This window comes from Pteropus medius, unplaced genomic scaffold (assembly GCF_902729225.1).
Source record: "Pteropus medius unplaced genomic scaffold, Ma_sr-lr_union100, whole genome shotgun sequence".
Classification (NCBI taxonomy): domain Eukaryota; kingdom Metazoa; phylum Chordata; class Mammalia; order Chiroptera; family Pteropodidae; genus Pteropus; species Pteropus medius.
This window is the reverse complement of record NW_024349801.1, coordinates 25,915,653-25,927,895: the sequence shown is the minus strand read 5'-3', so window position 1 is coordinate 25,927,895 and position 12,243 is coordinate 25,915,653. Positions and strand designations below refer to the sequence as shown.

At 45.7% G+C, this 12,243-nt stretch overlaps 2 protein-coding genes across 5 annotated transcripts in view; one reads left to right on the top strand and one right to left on the bottom strand.

The window, feature by feature from the left end:
* The window catches only part of FRMD5 (FERM domain containing 5), a 250,884-nt gene that overhangs the window by 40,323 nt on the left and 198,318 nt on the right, over window positions 1-12,243 (bottom strand). For all 4 annotated transcript variants that reach the window (XM_039888279.1, XM_039888278.1, XM_039888277.1 and 1 more), the window contains exon 2: window positions 1,260-1,364. In XM_039888279.1, coding sequence (XP_039744213.1) covers window positions 1,260-1,364 — 105 coding nt within the window. The remainder of the gene's footprint in view (window positions 1-1,259; window positions 1,365-12,243) is intronic.
* WDR76 (WD repeat domain 76) overlaps window positions 1-12,243 on the top strand; it is a 114,042-nt gene that overhangs the window by 93,627 nt on the left and 8,172 nt on the right. The window lies entirely within an intron of this gene.

Genomic DNA, 12,243 nt, shown 5'->3' with positions numbered 1-12,243 from the left:
TCTGGGATTCATGGTGATCATGTTTTTGAAGAGTGGTAGACAAGAGTGGTTGATGGGCAGGGGTGTAGGAAAGGGAGACATTGGGGCCTGAATACTTCTGCATGCTTTCCCACTTCAATGGCGATGCCAGCGAGTACATCCCCCTGGAGAGCAAAGGGCTGATGGACAGAAGTAGACACTGCAGGTGTCTGTTAACAGGCCAGCTGGCCAAACGGAGGGGAGAAATATGGCACCACTAACCATTAACATCCATTCATCACTCCTTCAGCAAAGATTTATTAAACATCCATTATATTCTAGGTGCCTTGCTAGTTCCATGGGATGCAGTGATGAATGATATAAAGTCTGTGCCCTCATGGGACTTATATTTTGCAGGGGACAGAGGCAATCATAACATGGTTTAATAAGTGCTATGAAAAGGGTGGTACACGGCACATGGGGCACAGAGGAGGGCCCCTCATTCAGAGTGGAGGTTAGAGAAGACTTCTGGAAGAAGTAAAAGTCTAAGCTAAGACCTGACGTGTGAGAAGGAGTTAGCCAGAAGAATTGTGTAGAGTGTGGAGAAGTGAGGAAAGGGAGAAGAAATATTCCAGGCAAGGGGAAGACTCTGAAAAGAAAGAAGGATGGCACGTTTGACATGTCTGGAAGCCACGGTATTGTTTGGCTGGGCCACAGCAGGGGAGACAGGTCAGGAGAGGTAAAGCTGGAGAGGCGGGCAGGGGTTTAGGGATAATGAACGTGTTCTTATATCTGTCAGGAATATCATAGTCCTTGCCAATGCCCTGTGTCTGTAGAGCCACTGTGTTGTGTAGAGCAGAATAAGAGTTGCAGATCTGAAATGCCCATATCAATTCAGCTGTATGTCTCTCCTGCCCAGATTGGGTTGGTGTGGCCCTTCAGGTGAGGCCCTTCCTAATCAGACAATGTGGTTCAGCCCATATACTAGAAAGGGGGCAGGAAAGGCTCAGTCTGTGACCTGGGCTCTGAGACCACAGCACTAGCCCAGCTGCTCTGCCTCCATCTGGGCCACTTTGGGCAAATCACTCTAGCTCTCTAGGCTGCCATTTCAGCATCTATAAAACAAAGAGCTCTGCTAAGGTGTCTTTCAGGTCTCATAATATGATTTGAAGAGATGATACTCAGCTGCAGCGTCTGGTTGGTCCCTGACTCCTGAGGCTAAACTCTGAATATGAGTGACAGTTCAAAGCTTCAGGCTTCTTGATCAACCCTTTCCATTTGTGCTTTGAATACTGACTTACCCGCTGCTTATCTGGGTCCACAAAGCGGATTCCAAAATAGTCTTTCTCTAGTAGGTTCAAGTGGTGGCAAAGAAGGTCAAACAGGTACTGGCCTTTGGCATCTCTCTGCAAAGAAGGAAAGCTCCATTGAGAAATGAGAGGGCTTCTTCAGTGGAACTTTGTTTTGATGGTCATTGAAAATCATAATAGTTGCACGACAATATGAAAGGGACACATGTCCAAAACTATGTCCTTCATATTACAAGATACATTGGACATTCTCTGGAATTCTGAGGCTTTTGGTACCTGGAAGGAGCCCAAGAACCCTTCCATCCACAAAAATGTCAGCGAGGTCAGAGCAGTTAGGTGAGCCCAGTTCCAACATCTAATGCAAAAAGCTTTCCTAAGGTGTGTCAGCTTGGGAGTAGGGAATGTCAGTGTGGAATATACCAAGTCCAAGTCCAGCTGGCTCTGCCTCTAAAGTATATCTTGAATCCATTCACTTCTCTTCATCCCCATTGCCAAACCCACAGGTCAAGCCACCACCGTCTCTCAACTGGACCACGGCCAGAGCCTTCTAACTGGTTCTTTGCTTCTGCTCTTGTCCTTTCTCCACACAGTAACCATGGTGACCACTATTTCGACATGTCTTTTTTTTACAGAATAAGTCATTCAGGCACTTAGTAAGATATTCAAACATGCCAAAGGATAAACTATGAAGAATAAGTCTCTCTTCTATCCTAGTCGCCCTGTGCCTCAGTTCTCCTCCCCAGAAGCAACCCTTTACCAGCTTCTTGTGTATCCTTAATGTGGTATTTTATACACGGGCAAGCCTGTGTAACATATACATCTCCTCTTTTAAAAATACATTGGCAGCATATGTTGTACTGTATTCTGTTTCTTGGGATTCCGCCCCACCCCCCAGTTAGGGTATCTTATGAATCCTTCTATAGTAGTACATAAAGATAAGCCACATAGTTTTTAACTGCATACCACTAGAACAAACCTAAATTTATTTACCCACCTCCATTTTGAAGGAGTTTATTTCTAATCTGCTATTACAAACAAGGTGTCAGTGAGCACGCAGTGATCTTTAATTGTTACCACTCCTGCTTAACACTGTCAGTGGCTTCCTGTTGATCTCAGAATAAAATTTAAACTCTGATCATGGCCTCCAAGGCCCTACACGACCTGTGTCCTGCCTCTTCTCTGAACTCATCCCAAATTGTTGTCCTCACTGCTGTCACAGCCTCCCTGTTCCTGAACGCTCCAAGGCTTTCTGCCTCTGCGTCTTTGTATTCTCTCTGCCTGGCATGTTCTTCCTCCAGCTCTTCCCATGGCCACTCCTTCTGTCCTTGAGGTCTCAGCTCCAATGTCCTCTCTGCAGAGAGGTCCTCCCCTGGAGAACAGCCCCTCCCTGTTACTTTCTATCTCATTTATCCTCTTTATTTCCTTTATAGCATTGATAGTAATCTGTAATTATCTTGTTGATTTGCTTATTTATTTGTCATCTGCTCCTTTTCCAGGCTATAATTTTCAGGAGTGCAAGCACCCTCCCCTAAAACTTAGCATAAGGCCTGGCATATGGCAAGTAGGTCTTCAATAATGATTTGTTGAATAAATGAATGACTGAATGAATAGAAGGTAGAGGGTTAGCTAAAAGGTTTCACTAAACATGAGGAAATTAGGCCATTTCTAAACCCATAACCGTCTCCTTCAGGGACCTGCCTGGGTATCTGGGATGAGCTGGGAAGAGAATGACTTGCAGGAAACTTTCAGAACATCTGGAGTTCTGCAGGGTATCGATCTCTGGGCCTGTCCCCAGTGGTCTCTGCAGCTGAAATAATCATCTCTAATGGGTCTGTGCCTAATTCTGCATCCAAATCGAGGTTGTCTTATAAGATCCAAAGTATCTCACCTATGCCAAGGTCCACGGCCATGGGTAATTACAGAAGGGTCTGGCCCTGTTCCATGAAAGGTTTACATGTCCCCTCTTCCCTTTCTGCTGGCTCACCCTATACTATTCTAGGAGAACTAGGACAGGATATCAAATCTCTCAGCAAATATCTTAAGAAGCTTATCCTTAGAGGATTGGGAGGATGAGTGCATGGACAGCTCAACGAAGGAAGGTGGTGCCATCCTCCTCTACTGCTGGCCCCACACGCCCTCTCACAACATGATCCCAAGGCCGCGGACCCCGTTCTCCCCTCCTTTGGTCTCCCACCAGAAAGAGCTACTTTCAGGACAGAGACTGGCCAGGAATTACATTGGGACTTCTGGGCGGTGGACCACAAACCAGATCTTTCAAAGAACTCCATCAACAACTGTCTTTTTAGGTGGAGGCTGTACACTATTTCCTTACTGATGTCCCAGAGTGTGAGAAGAGCTCACACTCATTTTTAAGGTTCTTCTGGGAGCAAAGGAACGATGTTTAACTCTGCCCGAAGCGGCACATCCGGTGCTATTAACCTTCACAGAGCAACTGAAATAGGATATTAAAAGACAGTTGCACATTGCGAATAGCTTTTCTCTACAAATTTTACTTTGAACCAAGCTGGCTACTACTCTGTGATCAGCTGTGGTGAGTTTTAATGGCTGAAGAAGTTTGCTTCCATACATACAACAACCATATTAGCAGGAGCCTCGGGTAACCATGGGGGAAAAGGTGCTTCTGTGATAGAAATCACATGGACTCTTCATAAGAATTATGTCTTCCATAAAAACAGGTCATCCTCATGGGCTGGCAGCTCAAATACACTTGTAAGATTCTTATCTGGTAAGAACCTTAAATTCGGTAGCTCCAACCTGAGTTCTCTCATTTCATAAGAAAAAGGAAGCATGGCTTTTCTCTTCAGGTAGTTATGAAAAAAGGACACATCCCATTACACATTCCCTATATCAATAAAAAAAAAAAAGATCTTTTTCTCGTTTCTTGGCATCTGGTGAAACCGCTGCTCTCCACCATGAAGTTGTCATTCCCTCAGATTTCCATTTACCAGTGGTAGATGTAAGGTTTTAAGCTAAAAGGCTCTTGTGTAGACTAATGAAGAGAAGCATCATTTTTTTGTTGTTTCTCCAAGGCTGGAGGGTGGAAGGTGAGGGGAATGAGGAGAGAGGTGGGAACAGAGCTTCTCTCTATGGCAGAATTCCAAAAGTTTAAATTCCCAGCAGAGACACAGTGGCAGAATCGACTTGGAGCATGGCTGTGGCATCTTCCACAGAGTTTGCAACCTGCCCCTCTCTTGGAGTACTCATGTCTGTGGCTGATAGAGTGGCCTGAGGCACCTTTCAGTGGGGAAGTCACATTCATTATGGTACGCTCCCTAACATAAGCTGTTGACAGGGGCAAGAGTTTAGGAGTTTTAAACTTCTTAGCCTTGTGGGTCTCCCTGCACTTCCAGATGCCAGCAGTGTCCTAGAATTTCCTCTCTGTGGTCTCCCTGACCTAAGTGTGGGGCTTTCTGAAATATTCTGTGGCAGCCAGTCTTCTCTTTTGGTTGGATGGCAAAGCCCGTTGAGTTCTACCTTCTTTTTGCCTGCAGTTACCTACGTGCTAAGGCTAATCCATGTGTCGTGTGCTGAATGTTGTGCCATTGATTATACTGGAGAAACAGGCACTTGGGCTGACAGGTGATTACTATTTAGTCACAAAGTCAAGGCTCCAAGCCTGAGGACATTCATCTTCAAGACAAGTGTGCCGAGACAAAGCACCCAAATCCAGCTGAACCTCTGGGTTTTTCTGTTCTCAAAGTTATTGTTGGGCCAAAATAACTTATTGAGTACCCACTAAAAAATAAATTTGTATTTTATGAACCACAGTAGTACTCCCCACATATATGAAGATAACACCACACATAAGTGTAACCCCTATATATGGTGCACAGAATTCGTGAGCCCTTCGGAGTCATTCTGAAACTCTGAGGTTGGGAGAATTCAGATTCTTGCTCCTCCCTGGAGTGTGTGATTCTGGTTCTCAGCACTTGGTCTCTTCTTTAGAGAAGGGGCTGAGGCAGCAAGCAGTAAGCAGGCTTGGGCCAGTGACCTAAACTAGTCAAGGTTAATTGCATTTTCTGCCTCATAATCAATATCCTGAGGCAGAAGAAGAGTTTTATTTGAACCCATCATGGTGTCAATCCCAGGGGCTCTGGCAGGGTGCATCCTGATCAGACGGCTTAACCTGTAGACAGCCCCTCACTCACTAGGCCTCAGCTTGTTCAATCTGGCTTACCTGTGAGGCAGGCTAATTTTAAGAGTAAACTACGTGAGTCCTAAAGAGGGCAAGAGTGAGCCTGACTTTCTCAGCTCCTGGACCATGGTTTCATGGGCCCTTAGAAGGCAGAGGTGAGATGGAGGGCAGGAGACAGTGGGTAGTCCAAAAGCACAAGAGTCCAGGGGTGGAAACGGGCCACGCCAAGATGGGGGTGCCTAGAGGAGAGGGCAAGAGCCAAACAAGTTGTCCTCAGAGGCCTGACAGGAAGGAGTAGGCTACAGGGGTGAGATGGCATCTTGGCCTCCATTCTAGCTTAACTTTAAATTTCTGGTAGGCCAAAGACTTCTGTACTTTCCTTATCAGTGTCCTCCAAGGGCATGTGTGTGCTGACGTCTGTCAGGTTCAGGAGCACATGCTATGTAAAAGCACTTTAATGTCACAGAGGAACAGGCACATTACTCATCTTCTCAGGGCCGTGGCGCACGTAAGCTGAGACGAAAAGCGTGAATCAATTACCAGGGTGCAGTTCTGCCTCTGTGTTTGTACACAACACCCAGCCTCGCTTTCCAAGACAAAGGGAGGATAAGGGGCATAAACACAGCAGGGTCGCAGATTTCTTAACCTCAGCACCTTCCACACTAATTTACATTTTCTTTGAAGGGAGGGGATCCCTGCGAAGCTCATGGCCCGGGAACCCACTTTTCTTGCTTAGTCTTAAACCAACAACATCTGTCCAGGCACTGCGGAGGCTGTAGCTTAAAAGCAGCCAGCTCATTCTGGGAGAAGATAGGGAAGTTCATTCCAGGCCGAATTACGGCTGTATCGTCTTCTGTAGCGGGTCCCCCCAAATGCAGCAGAGCCATAGCTGAGCCCTGCCCAGGAGTGCCCACTGTTTCCTACTCTCAGAGGAGATGGACTCCAGAACCCACTGTTAGGCTGGGAAGGATGGGGCCCATGCAGATACTTGGTATCTAGGCTGTAGCACCAGGAAGCTGCTGTGGGGCCAGGTGGCCATATGGCTTCTGGGGTAGAGGCCTGGCCCTGGTGGAAGGAAGTCACAGCTCAGAATATGAGAGGAACAGACTCCTGCAGCCACTGGCCTCACCTAATCCTTAATTAACTGCAGCAACTTCTTGCACCAATCCCTGCCATTCTACATGCAAATTGAGGGAGTCAGGGTGATTTCCATAATGCAAATAGATATCTGTAGGTTCAGATGCCAGGCATGGTGCCTCAGGGAGCCCTGCTGGCAGTCCTTGCTCAGGTCAGAGAACTGGCTTAGCTCATCACCACATGGTATGGCATGCAGAGGATATGCTCGTGGGGTGGGGAAAACACATCCAATCTGGATCGTGGAGGTCACTGTGTGCAAGTAAATGTCATGGGAGGGAGGACTAAGTGTTCTGTCAGCACAGATGGTCCAAACCAGACTCAACAAGGGCAATTAAGACCCTCTGAGCAGAACCTCAAACCTGCTTCTATACAGCGTGTAAGAGCAGGGCTAATGAGAGGGCTAGACTTATTGAGACAGCAATGATGATACTTCAAGAGCTGAGGTGTCCTCATTCCTACGTGGATTCCTTGTATCTGGTGGAGTGTCTGGAAAGAAAAAAACCCTGAGCTGGGCTTGAAGAAAAGCAAACTTGTCTCTATTTCCCATGGTGAGACCACTTTTACAGTAAGGTTACTCTCAGAAGCATTGCTGTTTCTTGTTATTGATTGAATATACTTTGATTGTATTTTTCCAGCCAGTGCTAAATATCTCAGTGGACTAGTCATGTAGCAGCTGCAGAATACTGAAAACTCAGCCAGGCTTGTTAGGAACAAACTCATTACTTTATATTTGTGAAAAGTGCATACTCCGTCTCTCTCACAGACACAGACACTCTCATATGACTATGCCTTTTATACAATGTACTTCAGAAAACTTGTGAAGAAAGTCCAGAATTTTGGGTAGACATTTCCTTGCCCCCAACTGATTATCTCCCCTTTGCCCCTCCCCCCCCCTTTTTTTGCAAAGGGCAAATGCACATGTTATTTGGTAAATCTGGGGTTGTAAGGAGTGGCCTCGGTCAGGAGAAATATGGCAAACTCAGCATCCTTATTTTTTCTCATAACCCTGGAGCTATTCCCCCAATTTCTCTCCCTCTCAGCAGAAAGCTGTTTGCTGGCCAGTACCAACAAATGTGAGGAATTCTGAGCTGGACACATCCCACTAATGAAATAGGCCAGAATTTTACAGTCCTGGTGCAATCTCCTTTTCAACTATCCTGTTAGGTCACTCATGTCCCCTTGAAGTTGAGGTGGAGGCAAGGAGAGCAGAGAGGGGAAGGGCTCTGGGAAGGTGAAGGCATTGAGGATGAGCACCAGGGTTGGAGTTGAAGCCCTGATCTGCCATGTCTTAGCTTGTGACTTCATACCTGAGCAGACATAGATTAAGGTGACAGACCTTAATCCATCTGAGCTTCCATTTCTTTATCTATAAAACAAGACCAATACTACATCTCTCAAAGGATTATTGTGAGGCCCAAAACAAGAGACACAAGATACATAAAAATCCTGTGTATTTTTTTCTACCAACTTCCTCTGCCTCCTGTGAGCTCTTCCTTTAGGCTGAATGGACTTGAACATGACAAGACCTCAGCAATGAGACTATACACTCATGGAATAGAAGTTAGTTTTCCCCAGACAAGAACACTTGGGTGAGCCCTGGTACAAGTCCACCTGTGCTGTGGCCCCAAGCTTATGGGTATGGCCACTATTTTGGAAATCTGCCCTACAGGGCTCTCAAAGAACAGATTGGCATCTTCTTCATACCCCAAGGTAATTTTCCCCAGAGGAGGTTGGAAGAAGAACAGAAAACATCAAATATATATCATCATCCCAAACCCCTCAGAGGCCTGGCAGCTTCTACTCAGCAACACAGAGACAAAGACAGAGCTGCTTATGGTATACTCTTGATATTCTCCTAATACTTGGGAAGGAGGGATCACTTCATAAATTATATAAATGTCTAACCACTGTGCTGTACACCTGAAATATAAAATAATATTGAATGTCAACTGTAACTGAAAAAAAGATAGAGTTTCCTTAATAAACAACAAATTCGGAACCACACTATGCTTTAGACCAGGCTCTCAAACTTGAGCCTGCATCGGAATCACCTGGAAGGCTGCTCAAAACCAGAATGCTGGGCCCCTCTCCTAGATTTTCTGGTTCAGTGGGTGTGGGGTGAGGCCTGGTAATCTGCATTTCTAACAAGTTCCAAGGCGATGCTGAATGTCTGGAGATCAATGGACTAGATCAACCCTTCTCCAGCACCTAATGGTCACTATCAGCACTTAGTAAGCAAAGACTAAGGGGGAGGAAAAATGGATATTTGAACTCCACTGCAATCCAGCTCTGTCAGCATAATTTTCACTTTTATTCAGCTCTCACATTTTCACATACCAGGTATACCAACTTCAGAGCACTAGCCTTATGAGTTAAATACCACAGATCTCTGCTTCGCTCTGCCAGGTTTTCAAATTCTGCCTTTCATAACAGTGGGCAACGGCCTAATCCTGGCTGGAAAGTTCAAGTCCCCAATTATCATTTCCTTTCAATGGCTAAATAGCTCAAAAACTCACAGCACATTTGCCATGAACTAGATCATCAGAAAGTAAAGCTTGGTAATTCTCATCAAATCTACTTCAGAGAAGGAGCTCCCTTCTTACCTCAGTCCTGCTGCCAATGGCAGGAAGTCTGTTCCAGGACATTTTCTCTCCTGATCTCTAGGGTCTCTCATCTAAGAGGTGGGCTGGGAGCTGCCCCAGACCTCTGCCTGCTACTGCCTCCTCCCTGTGCTCTTTGAGCTTCTCAGACAGAGTTTCATCTTGGCGGCCATGATGCTTTTTCCTTCCTCTCTTTCCTGGGAGAGGATCCAGCGATCCCTCCATCACGGGCTGGGAAGTAGATGGGTATAGGATATGTGCCCCGAGGATGTCATTCCAGGGAGGCAAGTCTGTCCTCAGCTTTGAGCAGGGAGTTTGGGGAAGGAGGGAAGTGAGTGGAGTAAGGAAAGGTAAATTCTGACTGAGAGCTGTTGGGCAACTCATTTCCTTCTGAGCCTCAGGTTCCCTCTGTGTAACTCATCTCACATCCCCTTGCATGCCCAAAGTCTCTGATTCTGTTTTTAGTTGACCAGAGAAATCATTCTCTTAAATGATGACAAAGGTTTTTTTTTTTTTTTTAAGGGTAGTTAGGTAGCTTTACAAGGTTGATGTTTATTAAGACATTTAGCATCAGTTTAATTAATTTTAGAAACTCAGGGCCACTGCTCAAAGTAAACAGAAAGAGTAACTAAACAATTCATTCAATTCCAGAAACTGCCTCTAGCAGGCCTGAGACAGTGAAGACCATTATGTAAAACTGTTATCCTGCTACGAGTCTGGTCATTTTACATTTCACTGTGAGCGATGGAAAATTCCTGTTAGATCATCCAGTGCACGCCTCCAGCCTCGTACAGTGAGGACAGTTCTGGATCTTCTCAGAATGGATCCTGAGGCTCTACCTCTCCCGTCCTCCTCAGGCCCTCGGTTTCCTAGGCTACAACCCAGGTGGCAGTTGGGCTCCTGAATTTCTATATGGGAGGGCCTTCGGGGTGATATTCTGGGTGGGTGGGGGTAGGTTCTGTATATATAAGATTGAGAACTCTTTAATCATCCAATAAAGAAGGGCTAGGGAATGACAGAGATAGGAAAAGGCTGATGAAGTGTCCCTTCACCTCATCCTGCACTATCTTAAACTTGTTTTGGAGGCAGAGCCTCTGAACTTAGGCAGAGGTAAAAGCTAAGGGTGACTGCCTTTGGGTCCCTGAACTTGTTAGTTTACCTAGGGTTTTCTGGGATGCAATACTTTAGTGGCTGAGCAGCAACAGAGCCTCTTGATCTATGAATAATTTGGGAGCTTGGCGATGTATCACCTAATGCGCACTGGGGGTGGGGCAGGGATGACTGGATCCCTAGGGCATCAGGTTACACCATGGTCCAGGCCTTGCAGTGTGATAGAGCAGAGGGGCAAGACCCCTGCAAGTGTATCACTGCTCCTCCAGCAGTTCATCAGCCTGAGGAGTATGGAGCGAGTGCAGGAGAGGCAAGAGCCTTGAGACTAGCAGTGCCCCTGAGGCCTCTGGCACACCCCTGTCATCCCTGTGCTTTGTACATACAGCAAGGCCACCAATACTGAGACCAAGAGTCCCCTGAGGGCTGCACAGCAACACTAGTCGAGATGTCACCACTGAAAAAAATCTTGCACATCTGTTGCTAACTTGATTATGTTACTCGAAGGTCAAAAAATGGATGACAAACTACTTGGAAAAACACTCGATATACAGTTGACTCTTGACAACGCAGGGGTTAGGGGTGCTAACATCACCAACTACCTGTTGAAAATTCACATATAACTTTTGACTCTACAGTTGCATCTGTGATGCAACCAACTGTGAAAACAGTATTTTTGATCTGTGGTTGGTTGAATCTACAGATACGAAACATGCAGATACGAAGGGCCAACTGTATTTATTGGAAACAAAATCTGTGTATAAGGGGACTCACAGTTTAAACCTGTGTTGTTCAAGGGTCAACTGTATGTCTCTCTGGGGCTCCCTCAGGCAAGGCATTACCTTTGCATTCTCAGGGCTACATCGAGATGAGATTTAGAGACATGTGAAAAAGTGACTTAGGAAAAGCCTGCTTCTTTCCTCTAGTCTCATGGCACTCACTATCTGTACCACTTAACTGTCCTGCTGCTGCCTCTCTCATATTCATGTCCACTTCCCATTATCTGGAGAGATGGAAGCGTGGTATCCAGTATTGGTCCTCAAGGTGCACATGAGCCTTGTTCATGCTCAGGAAGTATCTGTTCATTAACTGCTAAATGACATGGCCAGGCGAATAGCTGACAATTAGCAATAGCTAATCTTACCTGGGTCTTCAACTCCTAATACCCAGTGAGATCAGTGTAGGAAAGAACAGATCCCAGTGTTAGAAAGAACAGATCCCAGTGTAGGAAAGAACAGAGAAGAATCATGCTGGAATAAGGCTGTTCCTGGAGATGGAGTCCCCGTCCAAAGTAGAGCCTAAGTTAACCCTAGAAATTTATTTCAGGATTGGGTTCCCAGGTATTACCTTCTATCTAGTTTGCTGTCCTTGAGTGGGACAGGAGCTTCCAGCCTCAATGTCACTGGGCACCAGAAAGGTGCCTGCAGTACAGCCCAGCTACAAAATAACTGGTTAGGCCACCCACACACAGTCACGAGGAAGGAAAACATTGGCTCTGCTTCCAGGAAGGTCTTTAGCTGGGTCCTTGCCATTGAAAAGGGAATTAAAAGTTCAATACTGGAAAAGACTAATCATTACATCTGCTTAATTATATTGACATGAATCTCATAGCCAAGTTCTTTTTAGGGAGTTGATGTTGGAAAACATTTCCATGTTCTTGGGCTCATGTGGAATAGGATTTAGGATGTTTTTAACTTCTGGAAATTATCAAATATCTTCCTATGGGCAAATTCCACATGTCTCTAGGGATTTCCTTTTTTCCTTTATAGTTTTCCTGATGCTTTGCCTGTCTTTCTAAAGTATTTTCTGACACCTGGCCAAAGTGCCACAAGGTATTCTCTGGGCTTCAGCACCTTGGATCAATGGATAATTATTAACATAGGATTGGAGACCTGCGTTATTTGTCACAGCTCAGGTTCCTCTGGAAGTGGACTCTGGCATGGAGTTTAGCAGGATGTTTTTAAGGAGTGCTCTT